The 20,923-nt window shown below is 36.5% G+C and overlaps 1 protein-coding gene across 2 annotated transcripts; it reads right to left on the bottom strand.

Moving 5' to 3' along the window:
* Positions 1-8,927: 8,927 nt before the first annotated feature.
* Positions 8,928-20,667, bottom strand: LOC148846070 (DEAD-box ATP-dependent RNA helicase 53, mitochondrial-like). Of its 2 annotated transcripts, XR_016101995.1 has the most exons (9): positions 19,950-20,600; positions 18,494-18,621; positions 17,921-18,332; positions 17,337-17,435; positions 16,981-17,205; positions 10,939-11,100; positions 10,055-10,551; positions 9,737-9,895; positions 8,928-9,356 (listed from the first exon to the last, which is right to left on the bottom strand). XR_016101995.1 is itself a non-coding variant. In XM_088953722.1 (8 exons), the coding sequence occupies exons 1-7, from the start codon at positions 20,370-20,372 to the stop codon at positions 10,066-10,068; spliced, it is 1,935 nt and encodes a 644-aa protein (XP_088809848.1). In that variant the 5' UTR covers positions 20,373-20,667; the 3' UTR covers positions 8,928-9,356; positions 10,055-10,065. The 2 variants fall into 2 exon arrangements, 1 of the variants encoding a protein (XP_088809848.1); XM_088953722.1 differs by lacking the exon at positions 9,737-9,895 and having other exon boundaries at positions 19,950-20,667.
* Between the last annotated feature and the right edge of the window lie 256 nt (positions 20,668-20,923).

Here is a 20,923-nt window from a genome sequence, read left to right as displayed (position 1 = left end):
TTTATCCACAAATTATTTTTCTCCCAAAAATAAAAACTTGTAGATATTCAACTATCACAATTCCAAACAAGATATCAACAAAAACAATCATAAGCCAAGCAGAGAGACACACGATATTTAATGTGGAAAACCCCTCCAATGTGAAGGGTAAAATACCATGGGGCTAAGGAGACCCAACCAAAAATCTCCACTAATAACTTGAGGTAACAATTACAACAACTCAAACACCACAATATACTCACAAACTTAGAGCAAATACAGATTCTCAAACATACAAACGAGAATACCAAAAGCGGTGAAAAATAACAGTAAAAAAAACTCACAAACGCAGCTACTGTTCAGGCCACAACATGGAGACCTTCACTACTCCAAATCAAATCTCCACTGTTCAGATCATAGATCTGTAAGTTTCGAACAATCCCACCAAATTCAGTCAAATCGAACCACAAATGACCCTTGATCAGAGTGATTGATGAAGACTGCCGCGAGATATTTTCTTTTCCTGAACTACGAGTTGCTTCTGTTCGACCTCAAATAACCGGCGATTCAGAGCTCCGATCAAAGATCCAACCGTTCAGAATGAAGAAAAATGAGTCATCCACTTATTATCCAAATTTCTGCTTGATCGGATGGCGAATCAGAAAGTTCCGACCGTTTGATGAACTCTGCACACTGAAAAATCTGCACAGTATTTCGATTTCTCTCTTTTCCTCTCTCTCTTCAACACGCCACGTGCTAAAAAGATCTAACCCTAGTTTTTGTTTTTCTTTTTTGAAAAACAAAAAAAAAAAAAAACAGTTGGCTGAAGGAGAGTGGGCTATAATATGGGTCAATATCCCATAATGGGCTAGGCCCAACACGATAACCCCTCGTCAGACTCTGGAGAGCGTGACCTTTCGTTCAAATGCTTCTCTGTTTTGGACCTGTAAAAGAAGGTGATGTCCAGTCTATGCAAAAACTGTGAAAAGCAAGGGCAGTGGAGGTAATTTTGTCATTGATTTCTCCATTATTTTTCTACTAGCTTGACATTGAAGCTTCTTCTGTTTCCTGTTTTACAATGGGTCAATTCAAAGTGAGACTATTTGATTAAGAAACTGATTAATAGGATAAAAATTCCTATATCATGTGTGGATCCGGCGCCAACAGCCAACCAAATAAAGCAGATGGTTATACCGGAGTTACTCTGAATTCTACCTTTGAGTTTGACCCAAGCATGCCCTTCACATTTACAACGATGAGAAGGGAGAGAATGAATCTAGATCGAATCATTTCGATGGTAGTGTCGTCATGTAGTAGATAGTCGTCAACTTGGGAAGAAGACATTTCTGTGAGCCGGCTGATCTGCAAATCAGTCTATTTGAATTAGTGAACCAGCGCTGACCTTCAGTTCACGAATGCATGATGTATGTAGGTACTTGGTTCTGGGTCGAGCCTGCTGCCATCTTGGGTTAGTGGAAGACGCCATGGTTCTCCTTCAAACCGGAAAGCACCTAGCCTCTGCGGCATTCCGGCGGTAGAGCGTGAGCTGGTCTGACGATAGCTTCAACATTTCTAACTGTTGGGGAAGATGGGGTCACTGTAGCTTTGGAGGAGAAGCTCTGAGGCGCGTCTGAAGACACTGTCTTTAGAACGTTATTTGCCCCCACTCAGTTTTACTGAGTTTGCTGTTGGGTTACAGGAAAATTCGTTCCCAGGATACAACAGAGCCTTCGGCGAGAATCTGCAACCAGCAAAATTGAAGAGTCTCCAAAGAAACCTTCTGTGAGACTGTAGCAGACCGGACTAAGAGAGAGAGAGATAGTGAATTTCAAAATTGTGTGTTTTGGAGTCTGATTCATGCTCCTTAAATAATTTGTGAAGAGGTATGAGGAAAAGGTAGGTGCTGGTTTAGAGAAGGCACCTTGAACAGTCACAATTTCAACCATTGTGACTATTTAAAAAGTTGTTAACAGTTGGTGAATGTTAACTTTGAATTGTGCCTCTTGATCACACCCGATCGAATCATGACTATTGATCTCATCAACAGTGATCAACGGTCATCAACGCACCAAAACCAGAGCCGCCCATCGCGAGCAAAGTGCGCCTCTAAAGCGCCTCATTGTGCCACACACACACGTGTGCACGCATTGCGCGGTATCGAATCCCCATACTCTCCTCTACTAATTCTAAGGAGTTGGGACAAGTTCAAAACTAGGTTTTTTTTTGTAAGAGAAAAACTGATTTTTCAACCAAGTGTGCAGGTGCAATTTCTCATGTAATTGACTAATCAAACCCATTGGATTTTAAGAGATTAAATCCAACACTAACGTCGCAAGTTGCAGCTACTTAAGCGGCAGCGGAATGCTCTAGACTGCCACCAACCGAGTCCGAGAGTGTGGCACAACTTGTTAGTCACATCAAGCTCCTCCCCCGAGAGGAAAGTCCGCCACTTCTATTGGTGTATCATGAGATCGGGGAAGATGAATAATGTATTCTCCCAACTATCCAAAAGGTAGTATGGGGATTAAAAAATATTGTAAGGGCGGATTCTTACAGAAAATTAACGGAATGGGGTCTTTGTTTCATCGTCATTGTACAGAGGGTTTCTGTCGCAAAACAAAGTACAGACCTAGCTAGTGCTCAGACACTAAAACATTGGGCTCGATGATTGGTTGGTTTCCTTGGGATTCCTTTCCTGCCCTTGGTGGTTGTTTTAAGGAGATGCAATGCTCCTCATCATGGCAGCGAGTTCTTAGACTTGTTGCCAAAGTTGGTTGAATTGCTTTGGGGAGACTATCTAATTGGGGTAGGTTTTGAGGGGTTCTAATCAAAGAAGGGACTTATTAGAAGTCCCTCTGAATGTGATTCTGATTCTGTGTGTGTTTTGTTCCGTGGGTGTTTTGTGATAGGAATTTATTAAAATGTTGCTATATCATCGTTAAATCAGCATGTAGTCCATCATGGTGGTGATTCGTACGCATAGATACTCATAAAAGCTGGCCGTGATTTATGTTTACCTAAGCATTTATTCACTATTCTACTGGTGTGATGCTTACTTGTCATAAATGATTGATATTATTATTTTTCTCGATTTTGAAGACGGATTAAATAAAAACATTTAGTTGATAAACGGAAACTCTACCAAACACATACTCACGTAGTTATCATCATGAAAGGCATTGTTGCTACCTGGAAGAGATGGCATTGTACAGTTTTCCACATAAGACACCAATTGTTGGTGTCAAATCCTAGTGGAAACTTTGTTGGAAAACCTTGGTAAGTGTGTCAATCCTATAAAATAGACAAATGCCAAAGGCCTCATGGTGGATCCTTAGAGATGGAGTCTTCTACAGCCAAGTCAAAAGGGCTAGAAGTAAGAACTAAACTAAAGAGCTCAATGAGTGGAACAAGGTTGTGCTAAGGTGAGTGAGAGTAGACTTGTCAAAAAGTTGACACAACCCGCAAACCCGACCCAATCCAATCCGAAAAAACAGGGTTAGGGTCTCCTATTTAGCAATTGAATGTGAGAATGACCCAACCCAACCCAATCCAAAAAAAATGGGGTTGGGTTGGGTTGGGTTGGGTCATGGGTCAACCCGCTAACCTAATTGTCAAGTCTAATTGGGACTATTTATGCATTGTTAGAAGTTTCCACTCTTTAATTTTTTCTATTTAGTCTTTATTCTTTATTGTTTACTCTTTAAATTCTTAATTGTTCAAGTTTTTTTTTTATTTTATATTTAGAATTTTAAGATTAATTCTTTTAATTTTAGCATTTTTCTTTATTTTTTTAAATTTCAGTTATTTTTTGAGATGACCTGAATTGACCATAGGTCAACCCTAACCTGAACATTTAAAGTTAGAGTCTAACATTTGACAGCTCAACCCGACCTGAAAACAACTCAAAGAGTCTTGACCCAACCTGAACCCGACCCACACAACCCAATTGCCAGGTCTTTCCTGAGAGTGACGGAAGATCCTATTACCTTTGGTAGTAGTGGATTCATACTGGATCTGGATCTCTAGGTCGATCCGTCTTCTCCCATAACACTCAAAGTAAGCTTACATGATCAGTCATTAGCCCGCAATAACCGTTACAAGTGTTAATGGCCAAGTGAAGTTGGTCGGTTGGTCCACGTGTTGGGCATCCATTACTATCCCGCACATCACGTTCAAAGGCGCTTGGCAAAATTAGCAGTCTACCCTCCGATGTGAGATAAAATTACTAGATTGCCCCTCAAAGTAGAACATGGCACTTTCTTATTGGTGAAAATTATTAAGTCGGATGACTTTTGGTGAAAGAACTACAAGATAGATCATGGATGGTCTATCAAATCCATTGATCCATCAATAATTTATGTCAAAAGAAATGATTTTTTTCCAATTTTAGGATAATTTATAAAAAAATATATAAATAATAAAACTAAATAATTATTCTAATAATTAAAATTTATGAATTGCATGTGATATGAAATGTATCTTAGAAATTTCATTGAATTTCCTATCTTTTAAATTAAAACTATATATTTCTATAATTATTATTTAATAATTTTATTTACAATAAATAAATAACAATTTATTAATTATTTACATGATTGATTAAATTTACATAAGTAATTTTTATGAAGTTACCCATTGACTTAGTTTTTTATGTAGTTTGAAAAATTAATAAGGCTATGTTTGGCAAATAAGTGGTTTGAGAAATAAGAATTTATTTGAATAAGTGTTTGGTGGCTCCTTTCCCAAACCACATAAGTACTTATTGGGGTTACATTGTTTGGTGAGCCACTTGACCAATAAGTACTTATTTTTGTAGAAATGACATTTTTAGCCCCTACTTCACAAATGCATATAAATATTGTTTTTTGAACATTATATTAAACTATTTCCATAGAAATGATTACTCTACCCCTCGAGATACACATGAGCCCACACGTAACACATGTGGAACTAGACGTGGACCCACATGGTACACACGTGTGGCACTATTACCAAAAAATAAAAAGAACAATAATAATAATAAAACTATTATTGTTATTAGCAATAATAGTAATAATAAAAATAATAATAACAATAACAATAATTCATATAATATAATAGTAACAATAAATTTAATAATAATAGTAATAATAAAAATAATAATATTATTAATAATAAGAAACAATATTGATAACCAACACAGAACACATAATAATAAGAATAATAGCAATAATAATAAAATATGAATAATGGAAATAATAACAATAGTAGTAGTCGACTACCTACTTTTAACCAACCGTCAGTTATATGTATCACGTGACATCATGTGCAACTTAAAACTTTTAAAAAAATATCAAAATTACCCTTGGAAACAAATCACTATCCATCATCCTCTTCCTCGAGAAGATGAAACTGAGGTGCAAAACTAAAAATTCTTGGTGTCTACAGATCATTGAAAAACTAAAAATTTATGCTGGCAGCATTGTCACCACTGAGACAACCTGGATCAACGTTAAACCCTACACGATGTTTTTTGTTCCATACCGCATAGTCTGTACTCTTAAGTGTTCTGGGCTTCCTTTTTGTGGGCATTCTGGTGGCCCCAACTTTCTTGAATAGAAGGTAAGGATTTGGGACTGTTCATTTTTTCTCAACGTTTGGATGGTTGATAAAGAAAATTAGATAAAACTCGAAGGGTATTTGTCTTTTCAAATGTCACTTAACAGCTAGTTAACGCCAAGTACTGTATTGGCACGTTTTGAAAGTTTGGGGGCCAAAGTGGCATTAGGCCCAAAGTACAAGGTACTAATCGAGAATTTTCCCTAATGTTAACAAAAAATAATAATAACAAATCCATTCATGTAACATAAATAACATTCCAATAACATATCAAAAATTATAAAAATTAAAAAACATCACAATTCAAGCACCAAAATCCGAATTAACCTTCCAATCAACATGTGATAATAACAAATCCATTGCAATCAACGGTAATATGCCAAAAAATTGGGTAATTGCATATTATTATTCACAGTAGTATGCAACAAAATATAAAAAAAAAAGGATAATACATATTATTCATAGTAGTATGCAAAAAAATAATCGAGTAATGCATATTATTCACAGTAGTATGTAAAAAAAAATAAAAACAAATCGGGTAATGGCATATTATTCACATTAATATGCAAAAAATACCAAATGATTTGTATAAAGCTATAAACTATAAAAAAAAAATGTTAGAAATGAACTTACCTCGAACCACCAACAGTATGTTGTGCATTGGTCGCCCCAAACTTAGATCTATGGTTTCATACAAAGAAAAATAGCAGAAACCAATCCAAAACAGCATGTAAATGTTGCAAGAACAAGTAAAAACATGAAGAACATACATACCTGAGATCCAAGTTGAAGAAATAGCTGCTAGCCGCCCCACTAGGACACTCCCTACCGCCACTGCAAGTGACCTGCGCAAATGAAGAAGACAATAGGGTTTTCTCCATAAGCAAGGTAGTCTTGGTTTCAAAATTCAGAAAAATAGAATAAGCACTTGTTTCTTTTTAAGTACCAAAATAAGCAGACCTAGGCATACTTATTCTTGCCAAACAGGAATAAATACTTATTTGCCACTTATTGTGTGATCCCACCACTTATTTTAAGTGATACCAAATAGGGGCTGAAAGAATAATATAGAAAAATGAATGAAGTAAATAAAATATAATAGTTGTTTTTTATTTGTGTTTAAATTAAATATATAATACATTGGCTGGTATATTATTAGCAAAGTTATGGTTTACATGGGTTGATAGATTATTAGCAAAGCTATGGTTTACTAACTAAATGTCCTATATTCCTAACCCTCTCCTTCCTAAAGCAGATTTGGACTCAGCTGTCATTAGGATCAGCAAACTCTAGGGGTCCATCTGTTTTTCAGATTTTGTGAGTGGAAAAGTCGGTCAATAGGATTTTGGTTTCCATTGACCGAGATATCTATTTATTTTTTTAGATTTATGTAGGATTTATAGAAAATTCATTTTCCTTGGGTATTACTTATATAGGTAAGTGATACTTATCTCTCAAGTGGACAAGACAAATAACTTTTCCATCTGGAAGAAAGTTGTCAATACTTGAATGGGACAAAATTACCTCTTTTAAGAATAAATTTGTATGTTTAAATTGACCAATCCTTAACTTCTTATGGACAATGATAAACATTATACTGCTGCCACCAGGACTTTCGTTGCTAGAGTTGGGCTTGGACTTTTGAGCAGGGATATACTTGTATGAGTGGTACCGGACTCAACGGTTTGGAAGGAAGCAAGAATCCGAGTCTGAGGATCAAAGGGGCGGATGGGAGAGGAGAAGAGGGCTCATCCTGCTTGATGCTTCTCAACAGCTCAGTATCATGATGGATTCTGATGATTGGTGCTGACACGTTCAGATGATTGATTATGTCGATTACAGGTTCAGGTTCATCTAGTTAATATGATAGAAACGAAGTTAGGTTTAAGATGATAAGAAAGATTATTTTTTAACAGATTAAGCAAAAAGGACTAAACCCGGTAGTGTTAGTCTGTAAGAGAATATGCGTACAGATAGAAGTACCTTTTACTTATTCAGATCCTGCTTTTTGGCTTTTTGCTTTGTTAAGTTGGATTAAGTAATCTCTTAAAAGCAGTACAAGTATAATAATAACAAGAGTGAATCACTAACGGAGTGATGGCGTGGTAGTGATAACTGGTAAGAAAGGTTGGGTAACCTAATGCAAGACTGTAAAATAGAAGATGACAAAGATGGTTTTGAGCATAGCAGTTCAGGCGTGAAGAGAAACGAACAAGTCGCAAGGTATTTTGTATGGAAATGAAGGGGAGTCCTTTGAACCATATCAATATCCATCTCAGGGATTCATTTCTCAATCTTTCTATCTATTACTTTTACGAAAAAAAATTAAAATAAAAGCAAAAGAAAATCTACATATTTCTGCATCGCCCTAATAGGACAATGAAGCTCTTCTCACTTCCTGTCACTTTTTCTTTCAGCTTTAGTTTGGCTTCCGTCAGGGCAATGCCCATTTGAGCAGTTTTCACAGCCTTGCATTAGAGATATTTTCCTATTCATGTACTTTATTTCATAAGGAGATATTCCTGATACAAGATTACAAGAGGCTGTTGGGACGGTGTAAGCACGGATTTGCCCTAACTGAAGCTAATCTCGGAAGGAAAACCGACGGAGAGCCAAGTGTAGTGTTTTGAGAAATTAAAAAAATAAAACGAAATAAATATTTAAAAATTTAACAGTGGGGTGTAGGATCTTACATTATTGGAAGCAAAAAAGAGAAGGGAAAATGGGAAACATGGCGGCCCAAGGATTCGATTCAGCATTTGGAATCGCACAGTAATTGCCCTGCATATTTGCTGGCAAGGGCGGTGTTATTTAGACTTAGTACAAATATAAATCCATACAAAATATAAGATTTGTATTTATACTCCTAAATGGAGCCTTACGTGGAGTATTATCATCGTTTTTGTCGGCTCTTTATAACGAACGGATGGATTGGTTATTTACTTTTACTGTCATCGGTTTTGTCTTATAAGTTCTTGCAACAAAACAAAAGAATCACAAAATTGCAACACCTCAAACTCTCACCCCACGTAGAGGACAGGTGGTGGGCCCCTCAATGAATATACATCTTAAGATTCTATTATATTCTACAGCAGTTCTGAACTTGTTCCCAGTGCCCCCATTCGCATACAAAACATATTTAGAGGGCGTTGTACAAAGATTGTCTTAGAAAACAAAAACAACTACTACATCAGCAAGATCTGAACTCGTTCCTGTGGCCCCATGTTCAACATGAGTTTGCTTTTTTGGAAACAAAAACACCCCTATTCAATCGAATTAAAGAAATGATTTCAGATAAACTAAATGGATTGGGATTGAATTCAAATTCAAGTGCAAAGGAGACAGAATCATTAGCTTCAAATAGTTTTCTTACGCCTAATCTGGACTTGTACAACCAGTGCCAACAGTAATCTGATACCAGCACCGCATGCAAACATGCAATCAAATTCAGATGGTCGGAGAGAAATAACAGAGCAAGGATAATAACATAAAAGATGAAGATCAATGAAGAGAAAAAACATCAATTCCATGATTTGAAATAGATTACAAGAGCTCTCCTGCTTTCCATGTATTGTGTGATTCGATCTTGAGCTTATTTTCTTCCTCAACTTGTAATATAATATCACCAGCAAAATATCTGCCTAGATATCTAGAGTCACTTAACACATTAAGAAAACCATGACACCACCCCACTGCCAATTGCACCGCTAAAGCAACTTTACATAGTATGACTGTCCGTCGTTTTCCAGTAATCCTTTAGCCTGTCTCCCAATCCCACACTGCAGCAAAAATGAAGAGCATTTCAGAAAACAACTATTATAGCGTCTGTGCATCAGTCCATATTCTTCTATAGTAATGTGAGTGTCAAATTGATACCAAAAGGCAATTTAGAAAACAACTGTACATGGAGCAAGCTTCCTTTTCTAAGAAAAGCCCCATTACCGTATTAGATTCCTACAACGTGCTTATTATTGGGCAGTGATTTGGGTGTCCCCTAATCTTTCTTTTTCCATTTTGCAAAGGCACAAAAAAAAAGCTCTTGGGGATCAAAAGAACCATTTAATAAGGGTAAATTCATGTCACACCAGGAGTACTTTGTCCTTACACCCAGGAGGACACCCCATTAATCAAAACACTAGGGGAAGCCCAAATCACTCACCTTATCGTTTTTCAAGTAAAGAACAGTATTTTTGCCCTTTTGTACAGCGCTACCCAGCCGAAACTCCATATAGGGACCATGGGAGCAGAACACATGGAGAACTTTTGCAACCCACTTTAGCCAGCAGGTATTACAAGAAGGCCCATCCAGACACTTTAACTGGATATGCCATCAGAGAAATCAGACTCACATTAGTACTAAACATAAATTACGTGAAAATGCAAATAATCTGCAAGACAATGCCATTAAATAGTTCCATGTGCTGGATATCAGAACATTCTCAGACTATCCGATAAAAAAAGGTCTTGAAGAACATACCTTGAAATAAATCAAAATGATCTCCTGCCAGACCTCTGATCCTCATCGGCACTAGCATTGTCATCGCCAAAGCTACCAAAACGGCTTGAACCAGAGTTACCAAAGTTACCACCAAATCGACTTGAACTAGTACCACCAAAACTACTAGAGCGACCTGAACCAAATTCCCCAAACCCACTGGAACGACCAGAACCACTGGATTGACCAAAGCCACCTGACCGACCAAAACCAGAACCACCAAAATTACCAGATCTACTGGGGCCATCATTGCCAAAACCACCACCAAATCGCCCTGAACTTGATCCACCATGTCCACCCATACGACCTGATGGACTACCAAAACCAGAACCGCGTCCTAACCCAGAATAGCCACCAGCACGACCAAAACCTGAATCACTCCGACCACCTCCTGCACCTCCATGAGAGCCAAACCTACCACCACCACCCATATCACCAAACATATCACGGTTTGCTGGGTCAACGGAAATCCTGGGTAGCTGAAGATAGACAAGGGCAAACATGAAGTAATTAGTCTCCACTGTTCACAGGAACCACCCACCCACCCAAAAAATTGAAAAAAAAGAGAAAAACAAAAATCAGTGCACAATCCTGAGAAATATTTCACATGGGAAAACCTATGTTCTTACTTTTTTTCTTTAGCTGAACGGTTGTTAGGATACACACACATAGGTCATAGCTATGTATATCATTCAACAGATAGTTGCAAATATTATTTTATCTGGGCTACAGCCTACAAAGACATCAAAGGGGAATTAATATTATATGGTTCTGGTTAATGGCTTGTTTTTCTATCCCCAAGAATGATGGATAGGGCGCAATGGGGAATGTTTTTGTCAGTGTATAAAAGGAGAATCAGCACTAACCTCTGTAAACCTGCATCCCACATCCCGCTCAATCATCCTGACAGCCCTGGCCTGCTGTTCTGTATAGATGAGAATTGCACTTCCTTTCTTTCCAGCACGACCTGTTCGACCAGATCTGTGAACAAATATCTCTGATGTGCTTGGAAGTTCATAATGTATCACCTAAGGAAAAGTCAAGAGACAAATTAGAATAAAAAATAGCAATAGAACCCACACAATGTGGCATGACAATTATGTGACACCAGTATGTATTTGGAAATTGAATATCATTAATAAATTAAACTAAAAATGATCAAAAGATTATACATTATTGATAAAGTGAAGTAAAAATGACCTTGATATTGAAAATTTTACTAGTGCATGCAACATATGAACCAACTTTACTAGTGCATACAATATAAATTTTATGCACAAATAAGCATACATGTTTAAATACAACAGAATCAGATTGTACCAGATCAAAAGGAGTGTGTCTATATTCAATCCCATTATAAATGGATCAAATTCAAATAACCCTCAACTGGAAAGGATTCAACTTTGAACAAGATAAACATCAGGTCAGCTAAACTTCTTTTCTCTGATTTGATTCCACAAAGGAGTGCCAGCAATCAAACCATCCATGAGGTGCAAGACCCTCGAAATTTGGTATCTTTTTTATATGGTTCCAATTTAGGTACCTTGATCATATAAGCATCCTTAAATGCATATCATCCCTATCTTTGACACATTCTATTGGATTTTCATTTAATTGTCACAGACCTCATTTTAGTGGCAAGTGAAAATGAAATGTGCTTCCCCATGTCAAGCTTTTTTTCATGCTACAAGCCTACAACAATCTAACCCACAGACTCCCCAGCAGAAAGCAAAAGAATTGCTGCATGAATTGTCAAGCTTATCTTAGATTGTAAAAGACAAACTATAATCAAGATAGAAGAGGTTCCCCAACAGAAAAGCCATATGGACTATGTCATGTTTGGCCTATTTAAAAGACCAGCATCTAGTTGTTCCCTTCAAAAAAGTATAAAAATATATGAAGTACTTGACAAAATAAATCAAAACATAATAGCATGGTATTTGACATAAAGAAACAGAACATATGGTTTGAGGCTCAGATATGTGGGTTGGTCATATGTCAGCAATGACATTAAAGCAGACAATTCCTTCCATAACAATGCCCATCCAAAAATTGAAGTTGGGAACTAAACCAAAGAACCATAGCTCTAAAGTATAAAAACCATACATATTAAAACTCAAGACAGTGCAGGCAAGAAAAAAAATACTGAGAAGGAAGATTCCAGCGCTTGTGATCAGGTTGAGGGAATATGTAAGTTGTAAATACGAAGGTATTGGTCATAGACCAATAGCAGAAGAGAATCTTGTAAAATTACACCATCAGTTACTTATAGGTCAGATTGACCCAGCACATGAGCACATCAGTTGAGCCAAATATTGAGACCAAAGCAGAAAATTTCATCACTGACAAAACCAATCTTATGGTTTGTTGAAGAGCCAGAACCACTTCAAGACACTAAGATAACACCACTGAGAAAACCAGTCTCGGAGTTCTTGGGATAAGAAATGATCTCGTCTTCCTTTAGAGCAGCTTGGGGCACCCTAACAATTTAGGATGAAAACGGGTTTGAGAGAGTTATTTTTCTTTTTTTGATAAATGGTTTGAGTGACTTATTGGGGGCACTCTTTGTAACAGTCAGGTCATAGTTGTCAAGGCGTCACCTAGGCAACTAGGCGCACTCGGCTGGGCACCTCGTCCAAAAGCCTTGACTTTTAGCAACTAGGTGCCCTTCTAGACGACTAAGCACCCGCCTAAGCGACAAAAAATAACAAGGCAGGCGCCTTTTATATTATCATTTATATTGTTGCATCTTATTAATGCATGTGTTCATACATTTTATTATATGCTATATATCAATTATACTTTGTTTTAATGTTTTATCATTGAAATTTAAAAGATCAAAGGGTTTTGACAAGAGAAAAAGAAAGAAAGAAAGAAAGAAAAGAAAAGAAAGAGGAAAGAAAGAATAGAATAATAAAGTTCTCTTTTTATATGCTCTCTCTATTTAAATAAAACAAAAACTCCATCCTTATTTTTTCTATTTTACATTCCATCTTGAATATTTATCATATAAAGTTAATAACCTTCTTTAGCTGCTAATTGATATGAAATTGCTCTATTAAATACTTATTATAGTAGTATTATTTTTGAAAATAATGAAATTAATATATGTAAAAGATTTCTATCTTTTAGATGTGATTATTTGCCACATTTTTAGAGGAAATTTAATGTTCTTAATAAAGAGAATTGCTATTTTATCAATTAATATACATGCTGAATGGAACATAAAACTAGGAAACTAGCCAAAAATTAGTTTTTTATGTTATAAAATTTTTATTGCCTAGGCAACTAGGCGCTCAGTGTCGCCCAAAATCACCTAGACGCCTTGAAAACCATGAGTCGGATTGATGGATAAAATGGATGGTTTTATTTGGTCACATTCCAATGTATATGGCTCTTCTTTGTCTAGGGAAAGAGATCAATTTTGGGAAGAGTTGTTGAAGAGTTGGAGGAACAAAGGCTTGGGTACGAGGAAATTTAGGCAGTGTTTGGCAAATCTTCTTGCAATGGTCTTTTGGGCTTCAGCAAGCTCAGATGACCAAAAATCGGTCTTTTCCTGTTTGGTAACGAAAAGCCAGAAAGTCCATAAGACACTTGTGCAGAAAAACCCAAAAAGACCAAAAATGCCAAATTTCATGACAAGGCCCCAAAAGCTTCCTGGTCTTTCCACACAATATATATCCTTTAAATATCTTTTGAAAATCCCGATAGACAAAGCCGCTTACCAAACAGTCTGTCTTTAAAGACCTGACCCCAAAAGCTTGGTTTGTCTTTTGTACATCTAGGCTGCTAGAAGATCTTAAAAGATTTGTCAAACAACACCTTAATAATTTCACCAACGAGTTTATGTCAAAGGATATATTGTTGGTGAATGCCAAGTACACATGATCAAATATTTAGTTAAAATGCAGTTTGTTGTAGGTTGGATAGATTCTTAACGAGTATAGTTGGAAGGACCACTATGACCATTTCAGATCATTGCCCTATTTTACTAATTGGAGAATTGATAAAGTGATCTGCTCCTTTGGGGATTCCCCATCAAAAAGGAAAATTGAAACAATTGATAAAAAAAAATTGAAACTAAGAACAAAATTCAAGTTAAAAAAAATGAAACAATTGATAAAAATGAGATGGAAGAGGAAACCATTATCTTTGGGGAAGACAGAGAGGAGAGAATTAATTAATAATGGAATTAGAGCCAATATTCAAAAAGGAAGAGATCAACTGACATAAAAAATGAAGATGTTGATGGATAAAGGAAGGTGACAGAAATATCAAGTTTTTTCAGCAAATGGAAAATGGTAGAAGGCAAACGAATAAAATTTGGCATAAGAAATTGGGGAAATGTTTATCTTGCATTTTAAAAGTTCGTTGGCTCCCGGGGTAATTGGGATAAATTGTTAGAGGCGAAGGTGTATAGTTTGGAAGAGTTATTTATTGAACAAGAGATTAAGAGAGTTGTGATGGGGATGTGCAGGGACAAAGCTCCTAGACCAGATGGGTTCACCATGACTTTCTTTCACAAAAGCTAGAAGTCACTAAGTCCAATTTGAGGAAGGTTTTCAATGAGTTCCATGAAAGGGGAAAATTTGAGAAAGCGACCTTCATTACCCTGATACCAAAATGCCCTAGTCCAGCTTCCTCTAATGACTTTAGGCCAATCAGCATTACCACAAGTGAACAAAATAATTGTAAAGGTGATGTCAACAAGACATAAAAAAGGTGCCATTTTCAATAAAAAAAAGGTGCTTCATTGAGATGGATGATGATGAGGATGGGTTTTGGAAAGAAATGGATTGGTTGGATTATGGGATGTCTTAGATTTTCACATTTCTCTATCATAGTGAATCTTATTTAGAGCATCAAAAGGACTCAGAGAAAGGGAGACAAAGAGCAAAGAGTTGAAACTCTCATTGAGTTAATTGAAGTTAAGATTGTTCATCGGGCATGTGAGGAGTTTCTTGGGATTAATATGGATAACCTGCTGAGAGAACATCAAATGGAGAAAACTCTTCATCCATTCATTCAACCACCCTCAAAAGAGACATTCCGATGATCTATGCATAGGAGAGCAGCAGATCTTTTTTATATTTATAAGGTAATTATCTTTCTAACAAATGTAACTGAACACATCAATGGAGAAAACTGCACCAAAACTAAACACATCAATGTAATTAAATCACTGCACCAAACATGTCAATGGAGAAAACTCTTCATTCATTCATTCACTCTCTAAAGATATGTTACAATGATCTATGTATAAAAGAACATCAAATCTCTTTGTGATTTATAAGGTAAATCTTTCTAATAAATGTAACCAAACAAGGAAACACTTGTCAACAAAGAAAAGAAATTGAAATCAAATTAATTTTAAAAGATTTTCTCAATCTCTGATATTAAATCATATGTTTAATTGATTCAATTGAGAAAATCTCTCTGGGCCTCACTTGAGCTAGCCAAAACTTCCAGAATGGGCCCAGTGCATAGTTGTCAAGGTGTTGCCTAGGTGCCCTCGGCTGGGTGCCTCACCCAAACGCCTTGACTTATAGCAACTAGGTGTGCCCTTCTAGGCAACTAGGCACCCGTCTAGGCAACAAAAACAAGGTGGGTGCCTTATATAATATCATTTATATTGTTGTATCTTAACAATACGTGTGTTAATACATTTTATTATATGCTATATAATATATATATACATAATTTATACTTTGTTTTAATGTTTTACTATTGAAATTTAAAAGACCAAAGTGTTTTGAGAAGAGAAAAATAAAGAAAGAAAGAAGAAAGAAAAAAGAAAGAGGAAAGAAAAAATATAAGTATAAAGAGGTTTTTTTTCTATTCTCTTTCTCTCTCTCTAATTAAATAAAACAGAAATTCCTCGTTTCTTCTAGCTTACTTTCCATCTTGAATATTTATCATATAAAGTTAATAACCTTCTTTAGTTGCCAATAGATATGAAATTGCTCTATTAAATACTTATCATAGTAGTATCATTATTGAAAATAATGGAATTAATACATGTAAAAGATTTTTATATTTTAGATGTGAGATTTGCTTCTTTTTTTGTAGGAAATTTTAATGTTCATAAAAAAGAGAAATTGCTACTTTTTTCAATTAATATACATGCTGAATGGTATATAAAACTAGGGACTTAACCAAAAGTTAGTTCTTTATATTATAAAATTCCTATTGCCTAGGCAACTAGGTGACTAGGCAACCCAGTGAACGAGAATTGCCTAGATGCCTTGAAAACTATGCTTGATGGTCTTTTATTTCTTCTTGTAATATCATTCTTTTAAAAACAAAATAATAAACCAATTGAGTGTCACTGGTTGAAAGAAATCTTAGTTATATTCAAGAAACATCATTTCTAGTAACAAATAAGAAGCCTAAATTTCACTCATTTTTCTTCTCCATTATGTTTGTTCACATGTCACTTGATTTTTTTTCCATCTTCCCCACTCTGTTTTACGGTTTTACCTTTATGGCAACAGAAAGCCACTACGTAAACAGCCATATCCCTTGTGGACCAAATGAACCCATCCAAGTACACATTGTTCTTCTCAATGTATGAATATATCCACTAAATTGCTCCTATGGCCATATGAACAATGACCTAAGACTTTATAGAACAAACAAGGAAAAAAAAGCTTGCACTTTTTTTGGGCTAGGATCCAAGAATAGAACATCTCTTCACATATGAGGAAAATATGCAGGAAAAAGAAATGAGAACACTTCAACCATTCAAGGCAGCACAAGCACAGTAATAATTTGCCTTAAGACAGATTTTTTGGATCACTTTAAACATCAAGAAAGAAACAAAAAAGAAAAATCAAATAAAAACCGGACAAGAAACAATGAAACAAAAAACAAAAAACAAGAAACAATAACAAAAAAAAAATACTTACCAGATCAACATTAGGAATATCAAGCCCACGAGCAGCAACATCTGTAGCAACTAAAATGTTAAACTGTCCATCTCGGAAGCCAGAAAGTGTCCTTTCCCTCTGGTTTTGAGAGATATCCCCATGCAAAGCTTCACATCTAAAACTGCGCCCCATGGCATGTGCCAACCGATCAGCATCACGCTTTGTTTGAGTAAAAACAATACACTTGCCTCCTTTTGCATGTTCCTGGTAAGGACAGTGTAAGAGGATAATCATATTAATTCAAAACTCCTCATGACAGTTGCAAAACAAAGATGTAATTCCAGAACCAGAACATAAAATTTCTGCAAATAAACAGAAAGGTTATAGATTCATACCGTTATCAGGGATCCAATGATTGATGCCTTCCCATACATGTCTGAAGCAATCGAATATAGAGAAATTCCATCTGCCAATTTCTGATCAGAATCCCCAACCTACAGTGCGTATTGCACCAAACATGGTCAGGCATAACAAATGACTCTGACAATGGGAATTCAACTAAATGAACCATTTTGTATTGGCTCCACGATAAAGTACATTTGCATGACCAAAACACTTATAAAAAGATAACTGAGGAAAACCTGAAATATAAATACAACATGCCCAAGTGTATATTGCAGGATAGCCAAATAGACTGCTGATAATCAAATAAAATACTTCAATAATTTCATCAAAATAAAAGTATTTCTCATTATTTTTTCACAACGCCCTGTTATGTTTTGAAGACATCAGAAATTACTCTACCCCAGGCCAAGAATGAGAAGAACTTGGTACAACATTAAACTTTTGGGACCAACAAGCCAAGAATGCTAGCATTCACATAATGAAACAGCACAATGTATGTTGCCAAAAAATATCGAAGTAACAAAATAAGTAAAGTAACAAATAAACAGCAAATGAAATCAATCAGTATACTCACAAGATCAATAGTTAATGGATTTTTAAGATACTTCTGTGTCAGCTTTCTTATCCAGCTTGGCATGGTGGCAGAGAACATCATGCTTTGACGCTTCTGAGGTAACTTGTCTAATATTACTTCTACATCTTCATCAAACCCCACAGCAAGCATCTGATCTGCCTCATCTAGGACAACAAACTGGACCTCCGACAAAACCAAAGCACCTCTTTTAAGTAAATCAATAATACGACCAGGTGTGCCAACAACTACATCTACACCATAATCAAGTGTGTTCATTTGACGCGATATAGGAACACCACCATAAACACAGATTGTATCCAAGTTGGGGGCAGATTCATGGAATTCCTTCTCAACTTGCCGCGCAAGTTCTCTTGTTGGAGCCAAAACCAAGGCCAAAGGATTTCTTCCACGTCTGTGAAAATGAAGAAAAATATGCAATTTGGAAAAAAAAACAAAATAATCATAACACACACCCAAAACCTCTATCTACAACCATAATCATAAGATACCATGATCAAACTTCAAACTTCAAACTCAAAACTAATTCAATCATTGTGGCAGAAATCTACAAACCCATGTTTAGCATTGAACTGAATGATTCTGTCCATTATGGGAATGCCAAAAGCTAGAGTTTTCCCTGTTCCAGTTCTGGCCCGACCAATTAAGTCACGTCCTTGCATTGATGGTTCCAGGACAGCCCTCTAAACAAAGGCAAAAGGAAAAATGGCAAATAATTGTCAACTTTAGTGCAAACAGAATATCATGAATTTGCTACCACAAAATGAAACCAAAGGTACACTTAATTAGATAGGATAATCACAAGTATCCAGTTTTTAAGATTCTGAAGCAACACATTTTTTATTTCTTTTGAAGAGCTACACAACAGGGGTAGCCCATCCCCCAACCCAGGTGCAGGCAGGATTCGATCCCAAGTTTTCGCTACAACCAGCAGGAGACCTTACCAACCCGCTGGTTGGCACCTTGCCTGAAGTAATAAATAATTCCCAAGTATATTTGTAGAATTACATGTTCACGAAGGATACATCAAAAATGATAGGAGGCTTCCTATAATCTAAACAGAACAATTTAAAGATGAAATTGCAATATGATTAGAAAAGGTATCACAGAAATTGGTATTGTTGTTTGGACTTGTTCATTAAATCATACATGGCAAAATAAAAACTAGTAGGCAATGGTGCAGAAACTGCAATGTGAAGTAAAAAGCATGAGCCAGTGATAAAATGACACATCACAGTTGGCATCTTTAACGTTGTTCAAGTCTTTAATAGCAAGTACATCTTGTGGATTGTGAACTAATGAAAAGTAAGTAGACCATGTAATGTATTTTACATGATTGGTTGAAATCGAGAATTTTATAGTCACTGTCACGAATATTCATTTCTGCACCATAGTCGAACACAAACTAGTAATAACCAAACAGAAGTTAAACAAATGTTATTAGAGTTTTCAATGAAAAAGAAACCATATGTTCTTGGTTGGTGATGGTTGCAAGCCTGTATAAGAGATTGATAAAAACTTAATGTAAAAACTAAAATGTGCTCATGCTGACTGACCTAATGAAAAGAAAAATAATCCCCATCCTCCACATAGACTGTTCATCTTGTCAAGATTGCCATGACTAACGTTCCATGTCAAACAAGAATTAACTAGTCATGACTCGATTAAAAGTTGGATTGAACAGTTAGTAGTCAGTTACATTTAGTGTCTGGGCATAGAAGATACATAGACATCTTATCGATGTAGGGGCACAACTCTTTCAAGGTTACTTATATAGATTAACCAGAAGAACCAATTAAGTGAAAGCAAGACAGACTAAAACAAAATGATGAGAAGTAGGAACGAAGTCCAAAACTATTAATGAAGTTAAGACAATTGGAACATGATTCCAACGTTCTATTTCCATGGGGTCTAACGAGATTCAAGAAATAAATATAAAACAATAACTCTGATAATCCAAGTTAAAACCATCCAAAACAAAGAGGGCTTTGAAATGCAACAAAAAGAATACCTGTATGGGGAAAAGCTTAGTGATTCCTTTCTTAGCCAAAGCAGAAACGATCTCCGACGCAATCCCGAGCTTCGAGATATCAAGTCCTTCTTCACTATCTCCACCGACCTTCTTTCCCCCTGACTTCTCCTCATCCGAAAAATCATCTACAGCATACTCCGCTTGTACAAACGACGATGCCCTAAATTCCAACGGCCTACTCAAGAAATGAAAACCCCTAACTCCAAACCCGAATCCAAGCTTTTCCGCCGCCTTATAAGACGAAAATGAACTGACTTCACCGCCGAAAACACCATTTCTAACGGCTTCAGCCGCTGTTGCGGACTGAAGAACTCGAAATGCCTCCATGGAGATCAAAGCAGTGAGAGTCTGCTTCGACGCCATGGAAACGATCGAAGTTGACTTCCTGAAGAGGAAATTCATCTTGTCCGGTATGTTGTAAAAGATGGCCCTTTTTAGTTCTCAACCAAGAAACGGAAAATGACCCTAGAAACCCTAGAAATACCAGAAATAGAAACAGAGATGAGTGAGAAATCGCGCTTAGAGAGAGAGAGAAACCCCAACAAATTAGGGTTTCAATAGCAGAGAGCGGGAGGAATCAAAAACCTCGAAGGGAGGGTTTAGACAGAGAAGATATTTATGCTGGCCGAGGGGTTTAGCAAGATCGTCTTACATGTACATATCAGCGTGCATTGCGAACATCTCCCGTAGTTAAGATGTTCGCAATACACGGTTTGGATGTGTTATGGGACGCAGTGGGGCGCGCCCTGTGAGGGCGTCGATGTGAACTCGGGTTACGCAGTGGGGCGCGCCCTCAAAGAGTTCGGCTTCAGTCGAGACACCTAAAGTTAGGGCACCATTCGCGCACTCTAAATCGTGTAAAAGGTTGAAGCTTGCGAGGATGTTTCATCCTCTTAGTGAGGGTCTCGTTTGTTCTAAAATCTGATATCTGAAAATGCAATAATTACATTAAG

Source organism: Nelumbo lutea, chromosome 7, assembly GCF_056320005.1.
Source record: "Nelumbo lutea isolate HS-2025 chromosome 7, American lotus-T2T, whole genome shotgun sequence".
Lineage (NCBI taxonomy): Eukaryota > Viridiplantae > Streptophyta > Magnoliopsida > Proteales > Nelumbonaceae > Nelumbo > Nelumbo lutea.
Note: the sequence above shows the minus strand (reverse complement) of the source record. Positions and strands in the feature narration are given on the sequence as shown.

Excerpts from the sequence above, each read along its gene's own strand:
- LOC148846070 (XM_088953722.1), bottom strand. The coding sequence starts at position 20,372 with ATGAATTTCCTCTTCAGGAAGTCAACTTCGATCGTTTCCATGGCGTCG. Across the intron at positions 11,101-16,980 it reads ATATTCCTAATGTTGATCTG|GTGATACATTATGAACTTCC; the intron begins GTAAGTATTTTT and ends ACTTTTCCTTAG. Across the intron at positions 10,552-10,938 it reads TGGGATGCAGGTTTACAGAG|CTACCCAGGATTTCCGTTGA; the intron begins GTTAGTGCTGAT and ends GTCTATCTTCAG.